Below are 25,298 nucleotides of genomic sequence, written 5' to 3'. Positions count from 1 at the left end.
TTCATTTGCCTTCATTTTAATCAATAAAGAGTTATGTGCAATGATAATCGTAAAATCGTACTGTTGTAAAATTCTAAAATTCTAAAATTCTGAAATTCTAAAATCCTAAAATTCTAAAATTCTAAAATTCTAAAATTTAAAAATTCTAAAGTTCTAAAGTTCAAAAATTCAAAAATTCAAAAATTCAAAAATTCTAAACTTCTAAAAATCTAAAATTCTAAAATTCTAAAATTCTATAATTTTAAAATTCTAAGATTCTAAAATTCTATAACTCTAAAATTCGGAAATTATATTGAAAGTTATATAGAATATTAATTCTTCCTCATTTTTGAAAATAAACGTGTTAATCGAATCATTCATGCATAATATTACTCAGTTTCAGTAGTAGGGTGACGTTATTAAAAGTATGAGTTTCTAGAGGAATATCACGTCGAATATTGTTACAGTACTGTGACAGACGTGTCGGTATCCATTATCGTGAAGAGGCATTTTTGTTTGATCCTTGGTAAAAAATACAGAGTGGAAATAGCAACAGGTAACAGGCAACTCCTTATCACACTATATTCCAATCGTGTTTTCTATTAACTATTAATCATCATTACCAATATACCAAGTATATTACCAAAAATACCATCGGATCATTGTTTACTAGAATGGTTTAAATGAAGTTTTTGAATTCTCAAATATTTATTTTGTATTCTACGCTTTACGCAGTAAATGTGGTTCATTATTGTGGTTATTCAATAATTTATAACGAATCAGTAAAGGTGATCGGAACATTCGACTTTATGCGATAATTGCATGAAACTGTGGCTCTTTTCTGGAAAAAGTTGAGATTATGAAAGTTGAAAATATACTCCGCGGAGACTATATTCATCATGCGAAATATTTTAGTTATTTTACATTTTAACACGTTGACTGCCACGCGTGTTTTCAAGGAAATCTTCAGACCACATGCGCTGCAGTACCAAGTGTTCTCTGCTACTAAAGTACTAAAAGGAAGTACTACTGGTACACCCATCGATATTTTAGTAATGCGAGACGTTCAAGTGATGGTCTCAAGAATGATCTCTCGTTTCGTTTGTTCGCAATATTAGAACCACTGGCTGTTGTTGAATATAATGAAGGAAAGTGTGATATAGATTATTCCGACCAAATGGTTTCTTATGCCACCAAAATTAGAAAAGGAATCAAATGGTACAGGAAACATGGCGTTCTACTCCTTCTGGGAATTTCTGATGTAAACGCTTTAACGGTCTCCAAAATTGCAACAAGAAGGGATATAAATATTAGAATATTTAGAAAGTTATTATCTGCAAAGTTACTAGGGTTGTCTGAAAATACAAAAAATCCTTGTCTTCGTCGGATTCAGCGTAATATCGCCGTTCGGAAAAATGATTCCGAAAGAAGCATTAGACGCGCATACAAAGTATGTTATACAAATAAAAGACCTCGAATGGACCGAACAAAGACACAAAAGAATTTAAAGAAAACAACAACTTATTGTTCAATTTGTCCCGACTAACCTCTGCTATGTATAGAATGCTTTAAAGTTTTACATTCTAAATAATTTTTTAAATAAACCATTTTCGTATTACTTTTATAATAATTCAATATTTTTATTATTTCCTCTGAAATATTTTTTCAAATAACTACGACGATCCTTCGCAAGTAGCCAAATAAGCGACACTCGAGTACGGGTGTAATGACAGTCAACGTGTTAAGTGGTATAGAAACCTTTTTTTTAATAAAATAAAATGAAACATACGCAAATAAACAGAAGTATACTTCGTGATAAAATTCATCTCTATTATTTTATTTATCACTTTCTTTATAAATATACCTGACAGTTATGTAGTTTCTGCGTCAAAATATCTGTTCGAACATGTAGAAACTGTACGGATAATGAAACAATCACTTTCATATGAAATTTCATTTATTCAAATACAGATTAAGATTGATTGACAGTTCCCTTAAATATCTACGGATTCTTTATGTTCTTGGCTACTAAGTGACATACTTCTTCCAACATAATTAACTGCAAAGAGCTTCAATTTGTGTGTACTCTGAGTCATCGGGGCCATTTCTCAAATACGTTCGTTTGAAAAGGCACCTGTTCATTATCATTTCATTAGCTGTTGCGCAATATATTATACTTGCGCAGTTCATTATATCAGTACAAACAACATATATCATTTGGTCTTTCCCAACACTATGTATATTTATTTGCGAGTTCTACTTCATTTACGTCACTTTCGAGTTTTTGTTTCGTTTTCTTTCGATAGCTGGATCGCCATTACTTTCATACTAATGTCTTATAATCAGAATTCATCGAATAAAGGAAAGGATACGTTAAAATATATTTTACATGAACTCTAATAAAATATACATACAGTAGATATTTAACAAAAGGGGCATCAGTTATAAGGAAATATTATGTTCGGATAATAGATTGTTCCGGTATTAGTATAATCGTATAATGGGTGCACGGATATATCGGGGGAGGGAGTTAGGTACTTACACATGGTGCTTGGTTACAGAATCTTGACGCTAAAGTAGGATGAAAATGGAGAACAAAAAAATGGCAATTTGTTGTTTAAATGAAAAATCGTCGATTACAGATTATACTCATTGTTACTTGCAGATGTTTACTCATTGAAATCTATAAGGACATATCGGAAATATGCTTCGTTTTGACTCCATAAATAATTAATGAATAATAGCATATATAAACAATGTTTATAGCGATTTCACACACGCACCGCGATCGTGTCGACCATAGGTGCACAGAAAAATCACATACGTATTAAGTATTCTCGAGGAGCTACTAAATGTGAGCGAGCACTTTCTCGCACGACCATGCACATATTCCACGCAAATTACTGATCACTACATATTACAATACACACATACATACGCATAAAATAAGAAATAAAATAGCCAAGGGAAATTACAAAAAGATTGTTTAAAGTTATACTCGAAGTTTTAATTAAGATATCCTCTTTTTGAGTAATATATAATACAGATTAATGAACAGCCACATGAAAAATTGTATTTACTCCTTGAATAGCCCTTTTAACTTTTCGCTTTTTTTAATTAATGTCTATCATGTAGAAGAAATATTTTTAAATTACAATGGAAGCGTCATTGACATAACGCAATTATCTGATTCGTGCAAAACGAAAACATTATTGATGAATTATGTTTCTCTTCGAGAAGATTATTTGTAAATTTCTTTGGAAAGTAATATATAAAAAAATCCCAGCTATAATAAATTTTGTACATTATTTTAAAGATTTCTCCATTTACTATTTGTTACTCCATGGGACTGAAAGTGTGAAGATTCTGAAACATGGATGCAATCAATAAAGAAACAAATGAAAATGGGAGCACTAAAGGATTCAATACGACGAGTTCTCTCGAGGAATTCTACGCCGGTAGTGGGATCCTTCTGACTGGAGCAACCGGTTTCGTTGGAAAAGGTCTCCTGGAAAAATTTATCCGCATGTGTCCGCGCATCGCTGCCATTTTTATACTAATTCGTCCAAAAACTAACGAAACGGTGGAAAAACAATTTAAGAAGCTCCTAGATGATCCCGTTCGTAAATATATTCTTGTTTCTTTCAATGTTTAAGCCTGTCAGGAGCCAAATTGATTAACTCCCATTTCTGGAATTTTCGTTTTCAGATTTATGATGGTATTAAAGCAAAGAACCCCTCACTTTTCAGCAGAGTTTATCCCGTGAAAGGTGACGTGAGTCTGCCGGATTTAGGTCTTTCGCAAAAATATAGAAATATGTTACTAGAGAAAGTAAACATAGTGTTTCACGCCGCGGCCACTGTGAGATTCAACGAGCCGTTGCACGTGGCTGTTAATGTGAATACGAGTGGTACTGCTCGTGTTGTCGAACTGTGGAACGAACTGAAGCATCCAATTAGCTTCGTACACGTGAGCACAGCATATAGTAACGCGAATCTACAAGAGATCGAGGAAAAAGTTTATACGTAAGAATAAGTTATACGCAAACGTTCTATGATTTACGAGTATTATATTTCTAATTATACTGTGAAAATATGTTTACTTATTCTTGACTTTGAAGCACGAGCTTGAGTCCTTCGGAGGTAATCGATATGTGTGACGAATTCGACAAAACGTCGATCAACTTGCTCGAAAAGAGGATTTTAAAAACTTGTCCAAATACGTACACATTCAGTAAGAATTTAGCAGAGCAAATTGTAGCAAACAAGTGCAAAGATCTGCCAGTTGCGATAGTGCGGCCGAGCATAGTTGGTGCCTCTTTGGAAGAACCATGTCCTGGTTGGCTAGAGAATATTTCTGCAATAACAGGTTTTTCAGAAATCCGTTTCAATGATAATTGTTCAATTAACACTTCAGAATAGTGGAGTTAATCTATTGGTTTATGGGAAGCTAAGGATTTCCACTAGATCATCATTATTATATTTCAAGTTTGTTGTTGTTCACAATTATGAAAATTCTTTCGAATCTATTCAGTGCTACGTTTCTGCTATTCAAAAATCACACATAATTTCTAAACCAATTTAATGTTACCAGGTGTCATTCGGCTAGTTAGTAGAGGATGTGCAACAGTAATACGGGGTAGGAAAGATGCAAGATTAGATATCGTGCCCCTCGACTTCGTAGTCGACACGATAATATCTACTGCATGGCATGTTACGCTACATCCTGAGCATGAAGTTAAAGTTTACAACTGCACGAGTAACGCTAATCCTTTGAGGTAAAATTTATTACGAATGTTTTTCAACTCGCGTAATTCGATTGTTACGGTATTCCAAGAAATTCAGTTTATTTAAGTAATGTGATCAATTCGCAATTAAAATAAATAAATAAAAGTTCGCTTTTCCTCTCAATACTTCAATTAAGAAAAGTAGTGATATAACATAATATTTTATCTAAATTCCATAATATTTCCCGAGATACTCGGATGAAAGTAAACTGTGCTTTAAGTATAATTGCAATAATTGTAATAATGTAAATGTTCCAATTGACAAGGGTGGGTCGGTTGCTACAGCTCGTGTTGAAGTATAGCAGAGAAATGCCAATGAACGATACACTATGGTACCCGGGTTGTCCAATGATAGCTAATAAATATATTTTCAACGTTCTGAGTGTAATTCCGTATGTTTTACCTGCGTTCCTCATAGATACATTTTTAAGACTGCGAGGCAGTAAACCAACGTGAGTATTCTACCGATCCTCGAACAACGAGGACAATCTTTCTGGAACAATCTTTGTGTTCATCTACAATAATAATTAAAAATGATATTTCAGAATGATGAAACTTCTAAAAAATGGCAACAAGCTGCTCACATCGGTATCATATTTCCTGACGAACGAATGGACTTTCCAAAGGGATAACTGTTCCGACTTGGCAAGGAAGGTGAAAATGTTACACGACGGCGATATGGTCAAACTAGATTTGGAAGATATGGATTGGGAGAAGTATGTCGCAATTTACCTGATGGGAATTAGGAAATTCATTCTAAAACAAGAGTTTCAATCAACAGCCCGAGAACGATTATCAAGGTGCGTATAAAAGTATCTTTGTATAAAAAAATAGGAACTAATATAAATACATATATTTTCGATTATTTCAGATTGTACTGGATACATCAGATCACTAAAATGTCCGGTATAATGACCTTCCTACTGATAATATATTGTATCGTGTACTGACTATTTGAACGTTATTTTGTCTGTTTAAACCAGAGGAATATAAATACAATTTTATGAAGAAGGGATTCGTTATCCTTTTCATTTTGTCTTCTTATTCGTCTTCTTTCAAAATAAATCCATTTATGACATTGTTTATTTTTCCTATAAAATTTTAAAAAGAATGCAGGTATTTATACGCACATTTTGTTTCTTATACATATATATATATATATGGTGATAAGAAACTTCGCCGGACCATATGAAATAAGCACTATGGAATTGTTTCCCGGCTACCTTTCCACAGTCTAGGGAAGACTATAGGCTATCGAAGAACGTCACCCGTGCCGTTGTCACGTAAAATAATAAAAAAAACAAAGTTAAGAAAAGAAACTTTATTTTTTTTTTTTTTTTTTGTTTGCAATGCACTTCCGAGCTATAGGCGGGACTGTTCAAGACTGACTTGGATGATTTTAGGGGAAGTATTTAAATTCTTTTATTCGTGGGAGTGGGAAAAGTCTTCGATCATATATTTCTGAGAACGAATAGAGTGACCGGATGTGTTCTATGTGATCCGATGGTCATTCATGCTAAGGTGCTTGGAATTTCGCTATCTTATCGCTTTGTTTAGTCAGATTTCGTCTGTGACACTGTCACGTCGGAGATACAAAAGATCGCGAAATTAACGGATCGCCGGTGATCTCCTCGCGCCGCGGCACGAACGAAATGATTCTTTCTCGAATAGGGTGAAGAAAATAGAACTTGATTTGGGAAAATGAGATTTATTGCAGAAATTCAACAGAGTGACGGTTACAACAGCGTGGTTTAGAATGTTACAACAGATAGCTTCGAGATGCTACGACAGACTGTTTTCGCGCTGGTTTGGGAAGGTCCCTCTACCGAAGATCTAGTCCCTTTGGAGGGGGTCTCTTTAGGCAATTGTTTCAACGGATGCGGCATGTTCGGTCTATCTGGTTACTGAGCGGTTTTCTTGAGTGCGTGACATTCCCCCTTCTTAGATTCGCTTTGCTCCGTTGAAGCGTATGGTTCTGGTGGGTCGTCTGATTTGGATGACCCCGCTATCTTCATCATTTGCAATGTTTTGATAAGTAACCGTCCTTGGTCCTGTTGATGTTTGATCGATCCTGTTTACTCGAGCGGTAGGACAGAGTATTCTGATACATACATTTTTGGGAAGTAATCGGTGTAGACATTCGAAAAGTTTACATTTGTACATTTTTCGTAGGAATGATATTATAATGGCTTCCAGTCTGCAAAGGTACGAACATCAATCCTTCCAATTTGAAGACAGCAGTTGGACAAGTTTTGACTGTCTGTTGATTATTAATTAATTCTGACCCGCATTCTGGTGAATTTTATTGCGACTCGGTTGAATTCTTTTAGAAATGTGGATGATTGTTGTTCGTTTACAATATTTGTCTAGGTAGTGACTATCGGCGAAGATGTATTGTTCTGAGTTGGTTAATATCAAGTCAGTTTCTATTATACAGAATTACAGAGAATACAGAGATTCGTTTGAAAGGTATCGGATAAATTTTAGTTATTTTACATTCATTGTTTTCCTAACGTAACAGTGTTAAAAATTTCGTCGATGTATACCAAGAAAATGTTGGCGTAATTTAGTGGTTTTACTACTAGATCGCTTTTAATGTATTCGAGTACTATAATGATCCATGTTATGGTGTTCTTCGTGAGAAGTAGGGTTTTAGCCTGTTACCGTGGACTCTTTGCGTATGACCGTTGGAATATTCGATAAGATAGGTGGGTGGAGTGGAGGAGAGGATCTCTGCAGGTCCTAGCCATTCGTGATCTAGTTTGTTGGTTTTATGATCGTTATGTACCCATACTTTGTCTTTTACTTGGAATATAGTTTGTGTTTTAGTAATTTTTCGAATCTGATCTCTTTGATACCGCCTTTTGTTTAATTCAGTGATTTCTCTCGCTTTCGCTATATAGGCATTATGTCGGTTCCTCCAGAGTTTAAATAATTGATCTTTAGTTAGGGTGGGGGTGTTTGATATCGAGGACGGCATGTTAGCTTGTCGTCCAAATGTTAGTTCGAATGGGGTATGTCCGGTCGTTTCGTGTACCGAAGTATTGTATCCCATGCATATTAGTCTTAAATTTTCGTCCCAGTCGTTTTGTCGGTCGGTCGTACAAGTTCGAATGAGATCTTTTACTACAGCATGTGTCCGTTCAAGAGATCGGTTAAATTGCGGGTGGAAAGAAGTGGCTTTCACGTGTCGAATTTTGAAAGCCTCTTCGAATGTATCCATCAGTTTACATACGAAATTTCGTCCCATGTCCGTGAGGATACTTTTCGGTGCAGAAAATATATATACATAGTGATTCAGGAATTCGTTAATAATCGAGTTGGCTGTTTGGACTTTTAAAGGTATGAGAACGAGATATTTGGTTAATTGGTCTTGGATAGATAGGATAAATTGGTTGCCTCGTCTGGTTTTGATTAGGGGTCCGAATATGTCCATTGCGATTTTATCATTAGGGTTAACGGGTGTGTCAGTTATTACGGGTTGCTCTTCGGCCCTAATACGGTTTAATTTTTCTCGTTGGCAGGTTTCGCAGTTTTGTATAAATTCTGTGACGTCCTGCTCTAGGTTTGTCCAGTAATGGTGTTCTTGTATTCGTTTCACGGTGCGGTGTATACCTAAGTGTCCTACTATTTCGTTATGATTCTCGCGCAGTATAGTTTGTTTTTGTTCGTTATCGTAGTCTACTGGCGGATCTTGTCCAAATACCAATTTTATTTGAGGGAATATAGTCGTTAGAAACCTTAACATGAGTTGAATGTTTACTTTTTCTAACGTGCTGAAGCTATTGTCATTTATTCCTATATGCAAGTGTCCAGTCTGGTTAATAAAGTGTTTAGTTAATTGATACAACCAGTGCTGTTCGTTAAAGTCTCCTAATTCGGTTTTTGTAATTTGTTTAAAGTGTGGTCTGTTAGTCTTTTGAATTATTGGAGCTGGGGTGATATTTGTTTTCCAGTCGATATATTCGTCGTAATAGTTCGGGATTTCTAAGCCGGATTGAATTTCTTCATTGGTGATAGGATACATTTGGGACAGAGCGTCTGCAGCTGTATTTTTTTTTCCCTTTTTGTATTCTATTTCATAATCATACTCCTCGAGTCTCAAGCGCCATCGCACGAGTCTCGATGAGGGATCCTTAACATTTTTTAGCCATTTCAAAGCTTGATGATCACTTTGAATCTTAAATTTTCTACCAAGCAAATATTGTCTTAGTCTTTTGATTGATCATACTATTGCTAGTAACTCCTTTTCGGTTGAGGAATAGTCAGTTTATCGTTAGTGACGTTATATCGGTACTTCGTGAGGAATGGGAGTCCGATTATTCCGTCTTCGATTAGGGGAAAATTGTCAGGAACTATACGGAATTGATGATCCTTCTTGAGCATATTTAGGTTACAAATTTTTTTGGTGGTGTGTTTGTCGTTTCCCATTAGGAAAGTCTTTGGGCTGGAGGTGTGGGCGTTCAGTGAAGTGGTTTCTTTTATTAAATTTATTCCTGCTCCGGTATCGACGAGAAATCTGACTCTTTCCGTCTCTTCGTTGCAGTACGATCGACAATAATCTTCCGGTGGTGGTACAGTTGACCCTTGGAATGTTTCTTCTGGGTTCTCCGTTGTCTGGTCTACGCGAGGTGGAATCTTTTCCTTGATTGACAAATGGGGAATTTTGAAGGTAACAACCTCCGGCTGTGTGTCCGATTCGTAAACAGTTGGCATACTTCGGTTTCACGTGGTCGTCTAATGGTCGACCAGGTGACCGAGCAAAAGTTTGCAGTCGTGGGTCGGTAATATTTTGTTTGGGTACTGGTATGGTGTTGTAAGATTGGTTCTTTATGCGGTTGACGACACGATTCGCTTCCCGTAGCCATTGTTCTCTATCAGCGGCTAGTTGTTGGGCAGGTTCTTCGGGTCGCTAACTACTACCATCTGTCCTATTTCATGTCGTAGGTTGAGTAAATATGTTTTAAGCGCCTCGCGTTCTTCAATATCTATAGCTATGCGTCGTTCGGTTGGTGTAGGATTTTCGTTTTGAACTGCGTAATTCAGTTCATTGAGCTGTTGTCGGAATCAAGAATTGAAAGATTGTACAGTTTCTGTTGACCCTTGTTTTAAATTCTTTAGTTTGTCCCTGCAATTGCTGATAGTTGTTGGTGTTAACACATGTTGTCTCAAGCATGAATACAAGTTTTCGAACGAATCAATTTTTAGATATCCTTTATTTCTTTTTGCATCATCGGTAATTCTTTGGATCAGTATGAGATCTAATACTAGCTCTCTGTCACTTGCCTTACATCTGGCTCTTGCTTTGCGGACCGATGAGATGAAATCTTCAACGCCTACGTCGTCTTGACCCCGTGGTGTCTCGATAGTTTGCATGGCCTTGTCTGCGTCGAGCCCTTGGACTTCGTTGTGGTCGTTTCTTTATCCAGTCGTAACGTGATTAATTCGTTGCCTTCGTCAAATATTTGGTTCGTCGGTTTCGTCGTCTGTCATATGGTCAACACCGGTTGCTAAAGGCGTGCTCGTGAGCGGTTGGTCAGTTTCGGTGTCGTACCTTAGTTCCATAGCCTTTGCAAGGCCTCGTATTTCTTTGGCCCGACTTCTATCACTAGTTTCCGCGAATCTTTTTATACTGTTAATATACTGATCCGTATTACTTCCCAAGTTTCTGAACTCGTGAGTTAGACTTTGAAGTTGTTCGAGGATAGTCTCAATTAATTCACTTTGCTTTGCCGTACTCATGTCAGTTGGATTCATCTTGATAGACGCGATATTTTCAGAAGAATGACTATCTTCAGAACGTATGTCAGGTTTAGGATTTCGATAATATGCGAAAGCCAGCCTACCGAGAGGAGTGCTTTGCGTCTTATGTATTTTTTATCTAAGTGTCTGACTGCATTTTGAAGGAACACATTTTGCGCGTGTTTCTTCGAATTTTTCATATTTCATTAGTGTATCAAATAGAACTTTAACATTTACACATTTAACTTATGTTACGCCCCGAGTCTTACTGTAGGCCGTATTCCTAACCGTTGCTCGTGGTACTACAGTGTCGTAAACGGATCGTATTATAGGACTGGCGAAATATATACAATGTAGCGACATGCGTGTAGTTGTCATCAAGCAACGAGTTCTAAAAACGTCGATTCGCCTTCGGTCCGTTATTTCATCTGCACAAAGAAGACGGCGTACGTGATTGTAACATCAACCACATCTCAATCCATATCAGAGACCGGGCCGCGCTTTGGAACCGATGGGCTGATGATAGAAATAAAGATGCGGCCGCACTCGGCGACAATGTATGTCGCCGAAGCGAGGTGCCTCGATATCCCAACGGTCCTTTCACCGAATGTTCGAGAACGCCTAATAAACGTTTGGATGGTGGGCATATTGAGGGATGACAAAAGAAAAAGGATCAGATTCCGCCTGAAGTCAAGTTGTAAGAGCAAGTTGTAGTTGTCAGTCTCGCTCGGGCAACCGAGGCGAACAGATGTGTGTAAGCAAACGTGTGCTCCAGTCAACTGATTCAGGGAAGTGCTACGAATAGTGATAGTGACAAACAATGCAACAGCAGATATCAACGATCAAGATTGCAACCAATGGAGAAAAATATTACATAAAAGGGTCGTCAGATTTATCAGGCTTACAGCAACAACAACAAAATAATAACAACCAAAATGATATGGAAATAGAAGAAATGGAAGAGCAGCGGAGACAGGAGGAGTGCAAACACGACAACGAAATAAGTTACCAGGACGAAAACTGGAAGCTAGCAAAGACTAGCAAAAAACGTAAAATAATTCCAGGCACAAATGCTGCAGGAAACCCAGATACAGGAAAGCAGCGATGGCTGCAAGAATTACCTTTAAGAAACTCCTTCAGCTCACTAACGGAAGAAATAGACAATGACCCGACAAGCAACACCACAACTAAAACACCTTACATACCAAAACCACCACCAATATTTGTTGAGGCCCAAATAATAGACCCGCTTATTGATCTACTAAACAATGTAGTCGGGAAGGATAACTACACAATAAAACAAACAAAATTAGAACAAGTAAAAATTCAAACAAACACCCCAGAAGTTTATAGGAAAGTGATAAATGAACTAAAGGAAAAAAATGCTATATACCACACGTACCAACTCAAAACAGAAAGGAGCTATAAAATAGTTATAAGAGGTTTACATCCAAAAACTAATACAAAAAAATTAAGTGAAGAGTTAGGAAAAATTGGCCATGAAACAAGAGCAATAAACAATACGACAAGATACGATACGAAGCAACCATTGCCACTATTCTTAATAGAACTGGAACCCAGAACCAATAACAAGGAAATCTATGAAACCAAAAAAATACTAAATACAATTGTAACAGTGGAACCACCACGCTACAAAAAAGATATACCACAATGCATGCGGTGTCAACAATACGGACACACAAAAAATTATTGCAACAGAAGCCCGGCATGTGTTAAATGTGCAAAAAATCACCTAACAATACACTGCCCATACACAGGAAAAATAGAAGAAGTTAAATGCTATAATTGTAACGGAAACCACCCAGCCAGCTACAAAGGATGTGAAATAAGGAAACAAATACAACGTAAACTGTTTCCTCCACTTCGCAACAGATCACACAATGACCATCAACCACAACAAAGTATAACGGATAACGAAACAACATTGAAAGCACAATACGAACTAAACGCTATAAACAGAAACATAGATCCCCAAGGTAACCGAAGCTACGCACAAGTAACCAAAAACATTAGCAAACCAACGCTTGCAAACAATCAGAATCAAAATAATAACATCGAAGACGTTACAGACATCAAAGAAATGCTCAAACAATCCATTAAAGGTATGGAAATGTTAGGAAAAATGGTAAGTGATCTAAACACAATACTAAGACAACAAGCACAACAAACAACAATCATGTTACAACTACTCACTAACTTGCTAAGTAAAAAATAGAGATGGACATTTTGAAAATAGCAGTCTGGAACTCCAATGGCTTGCAACAGCGAGCCCACGAAACTGAAATATTTTTGTATAAAAATAATATTGATATACTACTTGTCTCAGAAACACATTTCACTCTAAAAAACTACATGAAAATACCGTACTACACCATATACGATACCAAACATCCCTCAGGTAAAGCACATGGAGGAACTGCAGTAATAATAAAAAATGACATCAAGCATCACTTACATAGTCAAACAAATCAAGAACACCTACAAGCAACCACTGTCACAATACAAACCAATGACAATTACTTCCAGATGTCAGCAGTATATGTACCTCCGAGACACAAAATGACACTTAAAAAATGGGAAGAGTACTTCCAATCCTTAGGCGACAAATATATAGCGGCAGGAGACTTTAATGCAAAGCACACATTATGGGGTTCGAGAATTAGCACGCCGAGAGGTAGAACATTGGAAAAATACATTAGAAGCAGCAACCTCAACGTACTATCTACAGGAAAACCAACGTACTGGCCGACAGACCCCAATAAAATACCTGACCTGTTGGATTTTGCAGTAACAAAAGGGCTAAATGTAAGCAAATTAAAAATAAGAACCAGCCTCGAGCTTAACTCCGACCATACACCAATTATAATAGAATATACAAGCAAACCACTAATTTATAACAAGTCAGAGTCGCTTTGCAATAAAACCACCAACTGGCAAACTTTCAAAGAGCTGATCGAAAACAAAATCAACTGCAATATCCCGTTGAAAACACCTGAACACATTGAGCAGGCAGTAGCAACTTTGACAGAAATAATACAGGAAGCAGCGTGGGCAACCACCACCTATGAAACAAATAGCAGGCAATCAAAAATTATTCCGCAGGACATCCTAGACAAAATCAGGGAAAAAAGAAAAGCGAAAGCAAAATGGCAAAAACAGAGAACACGAGAAAACAAGAAAAACCTAAATAAACTTGCAAAGGAACTAAAGAATAAAATAAGGGAACATCATAATAACGAATTCTCAAAATTCATCGAATCACTATCCGCGCATGAGAATACCGACTACTCCCTATGGAAAGTCACTAACAAAATTAAGAAAACAGTAAAAACAATCCCAGCAATCAGAAAAATGGACAACACATGGGCCAGAACCAACGAAGAACAGGCAGAAGAATTCTCAAAGCACCTACAAAATATATTTTCGCCGTATGAAATTAATAACAGCATCCCTGGATGGCAAACAAATGAAGAAGTGGAAAATGCCAGCAACACAACTGATAAACGCTGCACCATACTCAGCACAACAGCGCAAGAAGTTACAAACTTAATTGAGGCAACAAAGACAAGTAAAGCACCAGGATTTGACTTGATCAATGGGAAAATCTTAAAAAACCTTCCCCCAAAGGCAATAAGACTAACAGCGATAATATTTAACGCAATTCTAAGAATACAGTACTTTCCTACACTATGGAAAATAGCACAGATAGTTATGTTACCCAAACCAAACAAAAACCCACATCTAACTGCATCCTACAGGCCGATATCATTACTACCTGCGTTTTCCAAATTATTAGAGAAAATAATATATAACCGCTTAAAACCAACAATAGAAAAAGAAAAACTAATACCGAACCATCAATTTGGATTCAGGTATAAACACTCCACAATAGAACAAATGCATAGACTCGTCAATGAAATCTTACAGTCGCTTGAAACAAAACAATACTGCACAGCACTCTTTATGGATATCGAAAAAGCATTCGACAAAGTTAACCATGAAAAACTTCTTCAAACAATCAAAAAGCAATTTCAGGAACAAATCTACAAACTACTCAAATCTTACTTAAACAACAGAACCTTTGTAGTAAAAATAAATGATGCATACTCTGAAATTAAGGACATCAAGGCAGGAGTACCACAAGGAAGTGTCTTAGGACCAATATTATACACACTATACACGGCAGATATACCAACAACTGTCAACAGTAAAATACTGACGTTTGCGGACGATACGGCCATACTAGTGAGGCATGCAAATCTAGAAACGGCCGCCGCACTACTACAAGAACACACTACAAAAATAGAAAAATGGCTGCAAAACAAACAAATAAAAGTGAACACCAGCAAGTGCAACCACATAACATTTACACTTAGAAAAGGAAAAACGCCAGATATTCAACTGAACGGCGCCCACATAGCACAAACTAAGCAAGTCAAATATCTAGGAATAAATTTAGACACACGCCTTACATGGAAGCACCATATAAAATCAATAATAAACAGAATAAGTGCAAAAAGGAAGCAGATGTACTGGTTAATCAATAGAAAATCTAAATTAAGCACAATGAATAAACTAAATATATACAAAACAATAATCAAACCAATCTGGACATACGGAGTCCCATTATGGGGGACGGCAGCAATGAGTCACATAAGCAAAATAGAAATAGAGCAAGCAAAAATTTTAAGGACAATAGTTAACGCTCCATGGTACGTCAGAAATGAAGACCTACGAAAAGATCTAAAAATTCCAACAGTCAAAGAGGAAATCGCTAGATACGCAAAAAAGTACAAAGAAAGACTTGCAGCACACCCAAACCAGCTGGCTGCTGAAACAAATAAAACCAAAATAGAAAGAAGACTGAAGAGGAAGCATCCCGCAGACCTCGAAATAGAGATGCAATAGGAAACCTAGAAGATGGAACCCCGCTGGGGGTAACCATGCACATGCTATATTTTATTTATTTTTATTTATTTTTTTTTTATTTTTATTTTTTATTCTTTTATTCTCTAAGCTATAACATTTTACCAAATGTCCTTCTGGACAAATTGTAAAAATTTAATAAAACAAATAAAAAAAAAAAAGAAAAAAAGTTGTAAGAGCTTCAGTCTCGAAAAGTCACGCCTAGAGTTCAGAAGCAAATTGTAGCCAGTGAAAAACAAGTGTTAAGAAATAAATTCTCTTTGTTTATTTTTTATTTTTATCTTTTATTTACATCTTCGATTCCCTTTTTTTTTTATTTTACGTGACAATAACACGGGCAGTACCTTTCGTATTTACATTAATAACCACGTGGAACGGCATATTGAGTGTCACAGTGGCCCCGGCGTGAAACATTATGTTTACCTTCTTTAACGATATATTTCTTTGTTCTCGCGAAAGACCTAAATCCGGCAGACTCATGTCACCTTTCATGGGATAATCTCTGCTGAAAACCGACAAACACACTGCATTTAATTCATCGTAAATCTTAGGAAGAAAAGATACAATCTCAATTTCAGGAAAAAGTAATATTAATGAATTTTTCTCCTGGCGGGCTTAAATATTGAAAAAATAATATTTTCGAACGGGATCATCTAGGAGCTTCTTAAATCGTTGTTCCATCGTTTCAGTATTTTTTGGACGAATTAGTATAAAAATGTGCAGCGATGCCCGGACACATGCGGATCAGTTTTTGCTGAAGACCATTCCAACGAAACCGGTTGCTTCAGTCTTATTAAACCCATTGTTGACCCCATTTTCATTCGTTTCTTTATTGATTTACTTTTAATTTCGGCAGCTAATGGACGTTTTGACCCATGTACTGCACGTTTCTTACTCTTACGGATTTTGTTTCTACGATCTCTTCTTGCTTTTGGCATTTAACATGTATACAAGTTATCTATAATAACACTCTCTGTAGAATCAAATATGTCTTCGCAAGTCTTGTCCAAAGATGAGCAAATATTTCTGCTAACAGCGAGAGAAGTAATGCGAAAACCCGTGGGCGTCTTGAATTAATGAAGGCACCATAACCGGCACGACTTTTCAATCGCGTCAGGTTTGCATAGCAAACTGTTGTTTTAATACTTACTATTTTTAAGGAAAACCCGATTAAATATACAATGATAATTCTTGATTGTTAGAGTTAATAATCAACGAATAATTTTATTCGAGTAGTATATATAATACAAGTACGAAATTATTGAAGAGGAAATTATTACAATGTCCAAGACTCACACCTTGTATATATGTCTTGTTGACCGCACTGTGGGACTATCGTACTAGGTTAATGTAGTTGAAGGACTGAATGTATGAATCGTTGACGATTTATAAAATGCTCGGTTTTACTTCTTGACGTTACTCAAAGACTAAATTAAACACAATTCTCAGCTTCGCAATGACTTTTGTTTTTCTGAACTTGATATTAACTCTCGACCAATTCTTTATTCAACTGCAAAAACTGATTGACCCTCGACTGACCTTTACTGACTGACTTTAACTGACCCTCAACAAAATTTCAACTAATTAACTGATTTTAACTGACTAGTTCTTATCTCTAAATAGCTACCCTTATTTATACTAAGACTATCGGGGGTAATTGTCACGTGACGGATTATTTAATGATAGCTCGGAGTTTTGGTACGTAATTACTTCAGCGGATGCTGTAATCTTTGTTTCTGCTGGTGTCCTTCTAGAAACATTAGGGTTGCAGCTAATGTAGTTTTTGTGAAAGTATTATGGAAGTTTTCCTTTTTTAGAAGTCCTTCCTTCTGCTTTCTTCTTGCAGTATTTGTTTCTGCTCATGATAGATCGTACTCTGCTAAACACTTGATTACCTTTGCTGATGCCGATACTTGATCTTTTGTCCCGTGCTAGTTGTTGGTACTGTGGATGATGTGTGAAGAGGTCGTAGCATTTCAACTGCCATTATCCGCTTATTGTGCCGTGAATTGAGTTGGGGATAGCGCGTATGTCACGTAGGGGACACAATAAATCACGAAATTAACAGATCACCGTTGATCTCCTCGCGTCGTAGTTCGAACGTTTCACAAATAAGCTAAAAAATTTCAACTTTAGTTACGGTAGTAAAATTTATTTTACAAATCCAACAGAGTGACGGTTCAGAGTGTTGTAACAGAAAAGGTGTTCAGTGTTGATTTGGGACCATTCTTATACTAAGGTTTGGTCCCTGGGGGGGGGGGGTGGTTTATCGTCGGGTGTATATCAAACGCCGCTATTCTGTTACTATTTGGTTATTGTTTCGGTGCCTGTGTCGTGCGGGATTTTTTGTCTACCCTATTACTGCATCTGAGCGTCTGACGCGGGCAACCCCAAATCAGTACATACCGGATCAGACCGGTCGGTCGCCCACGTACAATTCCAACGCACGTGTCTCGTTGCCAAGCACTTGCAGCACTGGAGCTGGCGCGTCGGTAGAGCATGAATCCTCGCCGTCGTCCATCCCCCTCTTATCTTGCCTCCTCTTGCCGTATTGATCTTCGTCACCGCCTTCAGTGGCCAGCAAAGCTACATCGAACCGTGACCCCGTGGAGCGGTTTGAAGCACCCCCGCGGTGATCCTGCCGGTGCAGGTGTCAAGGATCAAATTTCTGTTTAGCACGTGCTACGCCAGATGCGATGGTCCTTGCGAGATTCCTCATAGTCTGGGCGTTAAGAGCTATCCATTGTTAACACTAACCCGCAACAGGCCTAAGGAGATACGGTAAACCGAATCTGTTCAGTTTCATTTCTCTTCACATAAACATTTTCGGTTTACAGATGGTCCTCATGTTTGTTGCACGCTCTTAACTATTACGGAGAAAGCGGGTGTCTGGCGAGATAACAGACTTTTCCCATGAACAAGGATGCCCATATCTGGTTTTCTTTGTCGTAATAACTTCATTTATTAACCAATGGGCATCGCGGATCATTACCCTCACTTTTCTACCGAAAAGTGCAAACGACGAATCCACGTTCTGAGTTCAAAAGGGCACACCCACACCGAGCTTTCTTCACCGAGCTTGATGGTACGAGCCAGGTCCGAACAGTTCTTCTTCCGATCTTTTGTAACAAAAAACCTAACTGTGAAAAATAAACTTGATTCCATACTGAATCTTGTGCATTCACTTTAAAAATTACGTGACACGGGAACCGCCCGCCACGGCGACGGCGGCCGCCATTTCCTCGAGAGTGACCGAGTCGAACTTGGTCACCTTCCGCACTTAGCCAACCATGCGCGCCACAGCGAGCTATGCGTTTCCACCACGCTCGGACAAACCAATATTAACTACTTAAAAAACAAAGAATTGATGTATTTTATTATATACTTGCTTTATAAAAGCGGAAAAGGTGTAATTAATTAGGAATAATTCCAAGTGATTAATAAGTAATAATAACGACAAAAAAAGAAATAAGAAAACGCGTTGCTAGAGTCAGAAAGGCAGATCTCCCCGTTCGGTCATGCAACGATGTTCCTCACAGAGGGGAGATCGCCCTATTCGATTGGTTAAGTATTGACTCCGCCATCTCCTGCTGCACGGCGACCCTAAAAGGGGTGTTCCTAAGAACCCCGCCATGCGCTCGCCCAGGAGCGCGCCCTTATTTCAACCGGCGATCTCCAAGGATTAGGGAACCCGTAACCGCTTTCCGAGATCGAACTTAGGCGAAGCCGAGCTTGGAGGGATTAATCTCGCTCCGAACAGTTGGCATCTTCTCCGCGTACTTCACTTCCGAATAATCCGGGAGGCCCCCGTTCACTCTGGGTCACCTTCTTTTTTGCCCTCTTCTCCCTCTTTTGGACGGTCTTCCACTTTCTATCCATTCGGAGAAGAGTAGCCACCTCGGCAAATGTCCTCGTCGAGGTGGTTGTACTTGCTGCTGTTTCCCTCTTTCTCCTGGTGCCCTCGCTGTCGTCTAATTTTCCTTTTCTTGGCTCCATCCTGGACGAGTTCCGCCCAAAGCGAAGCCCACCCTCGCGAGCAGCGGTCCCGTCCGATGTTCCGTTTCTTGGTGTACGAAGAAATATGCTCGCCATCGGTCCGACTCCTCTCAACAGCGGAGACGGCTCGACACTATTTGTTAGTGTTGGGGATGAGATCCCATTATAGCCGTTGAGGCCCCGGATATCATATTGTTGTTACTCCTCTTGGTCCCTATGAAGTTGTTTCCTTCGCTTCATTAGGGGCTTTCGAAGTCTTCGCCCTCTCTCTTTTTTCTTCCTGATCTGCTGCTCCATCGTCCTTTGGGTTCGGCCTCATATTCTCAAGATAAGGCACCCTCTTCCTCGTCATTCCGCAATTCCGCGCCAAGGTCGGCAGTTATTCGACCGACCATGCCACCTCTATATTCTGCCGCCGATAATACTGGCATGGCAACGGTGGCAGCGCTTCTCCTCCTTTGTCCCAGAGCCGTCGCCGTTTTTTTACTTCTAAACTCAAACTCGAGCTCCTCTTTCTCCCCAGCCCCTGTTCCGGACTTCGGCTCTTCATGGTTGCCGCCGTTCCCTTCGCGTATCCCGGCAATCCTCCGGTACGATCGCTTCCCCAATGCAGTCGCGTTGTCAGAGTAAAACTTCGATCTTCTTACTTCCATGCCGCAAAGGAAGTTCGTCCCAGAAGAAGGAAGTAGTCGGTGCAGGGTGACGGGCAGGCCCATCCATCTTCTGATGAGGCGGGTTGCTCTTTACCTGTATGGGCCCATCAACTCGATAAATATAGACAATATGTAACGGTTTTGAGTTTAGGAATCTATTAGTTCAGAAGTTAATGCGTTTTCAAAGCTTGGTTCCCTCAACGTACTGCATGACTTACTTTAACGTGATAACCATTTAGATGATAAACTTTGTTATTTATTTATGCAAATATTGTACTCGAAGTGGTAGAGTATCAATTTATTTTCAATATATAAAACGATTTGTGAAATTACATTTCAGATAAGTGTTACTGGTCACCTTTCGGTGACTGGAAAAGTATATAGCGCAACCAATATTACTCTATTACCAAGTTACTACTACTATTACCAAGACTATTACCAATACTACCCTTTTTTATCTTCATGAGACAGAATCCAACACGGTATCGAAAATTACGGTAAATACGGCATATTGTAACTTCATACTTTTCTACCACCAAAGTTAAAATATGATGTAGTTTAAAAGTTGATTTGGGAGTTATTCGAATGATTCGGAATAAATATTTATTGAAACTAATTATTCGTATAAATTCTGTCTGGTCGAATATTTTATTCGGATAATAATTATTCATTATTCATAGCGAGTTAATTTGTCTAATCATTCGAATAATTTATCGTTTTGTATTCGAATACATTATTCAAATAGCGATTACAGTACTATTTGAATAATATTACGAGTAACTGCTAATTATTTCCGATTTCATTTGAATTTTGTAAAATCCTTACTATTCTGCTCAGAATGTTTTATCTATATTCATGTGCATACTTGACCTTTTTGTATTGAATTAACTGAATATTCGAAGGACAACAACGAAATACATAAATAAGTTATTAGCAGCGGAATAGTACGAATCACCTACAAGTTCTAAATATGAAAAGTCGATATTTTCAATTGTGATAAAGAAAGTATTCTATAATAAAGGAATAATATAAGAAACATTTGCAGTGATTAATTTGGAAAATTACATAATGTTTATAAATGTCTTTTTTATGGAATTGAAATATGAACCATTACATTGAAAGTCAGACGGTTTTCGAGGCATCAGTGACATCGGCTGAAGAAACAGCTATGTACAGAAATAATAACAATTTTGTTTTAGCTTAATCTTGACAGTTTGCAAACAAGTAGCCTTCATAAGATCACCTTCACCGTTTAATTATAAATCAGATTGAAAGCGTAAATACGACGGTACAATTCTTTACGAATATAAAGATTATGTTAAACAAACCAAGAAATCTAATCAAACTAAGAAAATTTCGTATATTGCTTTAGTTACATATTTCTCTGCACAAGTAACAATGAGCATAGAAACAAAGGAGCGATCATTAGAAGAACAATGAATTATGTTCGCCGGTTGTTTCTCCGCTGGCTCCTTCTTTTTCTTATTTCTTCTTTCAACGGTCTGCCATTCCACGACAGCCGCTTGTCCACCTATGGTCACTGGAATGTTTGGAAATCCGAGCTCCACCATTCTCGTGGTCGCGTTAGGGACCACCTCCGTTTCACTTCTTTTTTCTATGCTTTGGAGGCGTTTTTCTATTAGCTGGATCAGCGAAGGTCCTAGTTCCTCCATCTTGCGTTCGATCGCGGCGAGGCCAGCTCTTTTCGGAGCGCCTCGTTCTCCGCCTCTAGTGTCGCTATGCGTCCTTCCATTATCGCATAGGCACCATAGGTGGAGTCCATTCTTTTTACCATCTCTGTTGTGTCAGCGGCGATGGACCTCGCCGCTTCTCTCAGCATCTTCACGCGTATACCTTTAAGGTTGCATGATGTCTCGGCAACCTTAGTCACATCGGAAGCTCGACGGATCAGTTCCGCTCCTATATCCGCCGTAGTAGATGACCTCATCTCTTCGTCCAGTTCCGTGGGGAGCTGAGGAGTTCTACCGGCCTTCTTTTTCTTCGCACGGGGCGCTTCGACGGCAGGAGTCTCTTCCTCCTCCGATGTTTCCTAGGTCTGTATGCCTCCCGTGGTAGGTTCGGAGTGAAAGAACCCCTCCTTGAGAGGGACCGTCTTCCTCGTACATCTGGTGCTAATGTGTGTTAACTCGGCAGCCAGTACCGTTTCGCCCCCTCCTCTCATAGTCTCAACCGCTTTTTTGTCCTACTCCACAGTAGCTTCTTTTCTCCTTCCCATTGGCCTCGCAGAGTGGCCACCTATGTTCGCACTTGTCACAATCCCCCGCCACTCCAACTTTTAAATGGACCGCGCGGCGCGCTTGTGGCTCGCGTGCCAATATAGCTGCTTTCGTGTAATTTCCGGGTTGCCAGTGCAGCGACGCTAACCTCACACGTAGTTATGTTTGTTTACCACGTCTTTTCTAAACTGAGTTGAGCTAGTTCTTATACCTACTTTCACATACAGTCACTAGCACTTCACTCTGGTTACCTTCCTTGTCCAATTCTACAGTTTTTCCGGAGATTTCGACCAAACTCACAGCTCCGTTCCAACTCCCGGTCCACCAGAAAACCCAGAGCAACCAGAACGCTCAGCCAAGCTCAACCTTTTCCATATCTAGCGAAACTCGTCTACTGAGTAAGTAATGTATATACAACGTGATTATGGTATCTTATTTTTGTATTATATTCGTCCATTAATTTTACTATTTATATTATTTTTAGTTATATAGAATATTTTTAGTGCTACGCCATCCTCAAACTCTGCGGTTAAAGGAGCTCTCCTTCCCCCGCATAATATTTATTGTTGAGGAATTGTTATGTCGTCAAATCATAAATTATTTAATAGATCGATAAACTCTGTATCGTCCTTCTGCCTTATATTAGTGACGAGTTCACAGATTGAAAATTAGTACCAAGAGTTAAGATCTGCACTGTGATTGTAATAATCACGTCGCTGTAGTTGTACGAAACAACAATGTTCTTTCACCGGGGATAGTTATAAGATGTCACCAAATAGAAGAACATTTATGCGACATAGCTCTTCGCTGGTTTTGAACTCTCACAGTCTGTATTCTCAATCCTCATTTGCATGGCATAGACAGTATAGGCAGAATTCAATGTGTAACACCGAAATTTTTTGAGTAGTAACTCGGAAACTAATAAATACCTGAAGCTAAAATTTCATATTATGAGTCCACCCTACTTCCCCTCCCCATCCCTCCATTCAAATTTCTTTCAAACTTCCTTTCGAAACTATGATTGAATATTGTTATATATTATGCACATTTTTCGTGGTAATAAAACTCTGTTTTAAAAAAAAGTAACAGTTAGGATCTGTAAGTAGTGCCCACTCGTACTACGATCATCGATCTACAATTCTTGTTTACGCCTACCTATCCTCTATGGTATGTTACACTCTATGACATTTTCCGACCACGCCGTCTTTATCCGAATTGTTCGTAATAACATCTCATCACAGCAGGTCATAGCTATTTGAAGGGGAGGACACAAGTTCCCGACTGGGGCCAAATCTCACACAAACCTAACGCATACTGCATCTACAACAAAGTAAAAGGTATCGAAATAATGTTTATGAAAATAAAATTATTAAATTTTAATTCAGACAAAAAATGTTTCGAAAGCTAAAATCAAACAGTTACATGTATAGGTAAAATTAATCAGGATAATAACCCTGGCAACATATTTGAAAATTATTGAAATCGGTGAATTGCATTCTGATCGATATAATTACGCAATATTTTACAATGCACAGAATGATACATTTACGTTCGTTGTAAGTGTTTTATTCTTTTAGGTACGCAGAGGAAATGCTAAATAATTTTCGTATTATAGTACTTTTTTCTATAGTAATAAGCTCACTTGTTCTAACTTTTAAAGGAATTATATTATAGTAATTGTGGTAAGTGATGCTTATTGTGCTTTACGTACAATACAACGATTTGATAATAATATTTCTAAATAAAATTCAACACTACTTCTAAAACTGCAGTTCGTAATCGTATGTCTCACTGTACTTACGGAGGTTTTCATGTACTCATGACCTGCTGACCATTTAAAGAAAATGGTAAATCATATTCTATGTAATCATAATTTGTATAAAATTTATGTGTTACATTGTCCTAGGCGCAATTTTCCACATTTCTGACAGCATAAACGTTTCACGAACTATGTACTACAACTTGATATGATATAAACAGACGTTAGAAATACAAAAGAATTTACTGAATGTAATAGTATTTCAAGAATCAGTAACTTTGTCTATCAGTTGCGTACTGTTGAGGTTATTAGATATATGTGAATACAAAGGAACGCGTGGATAAATTGTAAGATAGAAAATATATATTTTGAATACTAAAGTGTAAATACAAAGTTCGGAATATAATATGAGCACACACTAGCAGTGTTACCCTATGACTGAAAAACCCTAAAGCCAATGTTGTCTCTGTACAGTTTATGGGTTACCTTCGACGCAGTCTTTTGTCTATACGCTGTCGATAGCTTCAGTGCTTGAGACAACTAAAGACCAGATATAGAGTTTTCTTGGAAGTGATGACCACTTCAACACGTATTATCAGAACCCTCTCTCCGTTATTATTGTTCGGTACGACAAGTTAATATTCAAATGTCAATTGCGATAAATATATGAACGAAGGATAACATATAAATAACAATTTGATGACGTTTCAGTATCTATCCAGTGCCATGTTCATCTTCACCGCTTTTCGTGTCGCGATAGGAGATAATTCTACATAAGCGTATCCAGTTTATTAACATTATCATATAATGAAGTTTTTGTTACGATCGTGATTAGCATTATGATTACGACGTGAGTTCCGCAATTAATTAAATGTCAACGCTATAATATCGGTAAAAACTAATTGTAATACTTATATCAAAATTTGTTGTGTAATACAGAAATATATGCATAAACAAGAATTACTTAGAATTACCGTGACATTACGGGTCATTTCAAGATCGTAGTATAAAGTTACATTGAGCTTTTATCAAAAAAACAATTTTTTGGAAATTTCATACATTGAAATTTGCAGCCGATCGAGAGTTTTTTAGTTTTTGTTCGAAACATTATTTTATCAAATTGTGTGTAAACGGTAATGTGTAAAACTCTTAACTTTGTTTGTTTGTAAATTATGCAATAATATTTTATTCAGTATATA

General features: G+C 37.8%; 4 protein-coding genes across 6 annotated transcripts in view; 3 read left to right on the top strand and 1 right to left on the bottom strand.

The window, feature by feature from the left end:
* Positions 1-25,298, bottom strand: part of LOC139996446 (putative fatty acyl-CoA reductase CG5065) — a 236,615-nt gene that overhangs the window by 106,171 nt on the left and 105,146 nt on the right.
* The window catches only part of LOC139996456 (fatty acyl-CoA reductase 1-like), an 81,661-nt gene continuing 56,803 nt past the window's right edge, over positions 441-25,298 (top strand). For 2 of the 3 annotated variants that reach the window (XM_072020827.1, XM_072020825.1), the window contains exon 1: positions 441-535. Coding sequence is in view for 1 of the 3 variants with exons in the window: in XM_072020824.1 (XP_071876925.1) it covers positions 3,353-3,598; positions 3,688-4,004 (563 nt within the window). In the remaining 2 variants the exon portion in view is untranslated. Of the gene's footprint in view, positions 536-3,301; positions 3,599-3,687; positions 4,005-25,298 lie in introns of those variants that run through there. The other variant, XM_072020824.1, reaches the window with a different exon arrangement.
* LOC141445945 (fatty acyl-CoA reductase 1-like) lies at positions 4,030-4,760 on the top strand. Its single transcript, XM_074112173.1, has 2 exons — positions 4,030-4,347; positions 4,573-4,760. Exons 1-2 carry the CDS (start codon positions 4,131-4,133, stop codon positions 4,758-4,760), a joined length of 405 nt encoding a protein of 134 aa, XP_073968274.1. The 5' UTR covers positions 4,030-4,130.
* Positions 4,870-25,298, top strand: part of LOC139996477 (putative fatty acyl-CoA reductase CG5065) — a 46,434-nt gene continuing 26,005 nt past the window's right edge. Inside the window, exons 1-3 of one of the 2 annotated variants that reach the window (XM_072020852.1) lie at positions 4,870-5,217; positions 5,311-5,565; positions 5,637-5,741. In XM_072020852.1, coding sequence (XP_071876953.1) covers positions 5,015-5,217; positions 5,311-5,565; positions 5,637-5,715 — 537 coding nt within the window. In that variant the 5' untranslated portion in view covers positions 4,870-5,014 and the 3' untranslated portion in view covers positions 5,716-5,741. Of the gene's footprint in view, positions 5,218-5,310; positions 5,566-5,636; positions 5,742-25,298 lie in introns of those variants that run through there. The other variant, XM_072020854.1, reaches the window with a different exon arrangement.

This window comes from Bombus fervidus, chromosome 18 (genome assembly GCF_041682495.2).
Source record: "Bombus fervidus isolate BK054 chromosome 18, iyBomFerv1, whole genome shotgun sequence".
Lineage (NCBI taxonomy): Eukaryota > Metazoa > Arthropoda > Insecta > Hymenoptera > Apidae > Bombus > Bombus fervidus.
The sequence above is the reverse complement of the archived record's forward strand: the minus strand, read 5'-3'. Positions and strand labels throughout refer to the sequence as shown.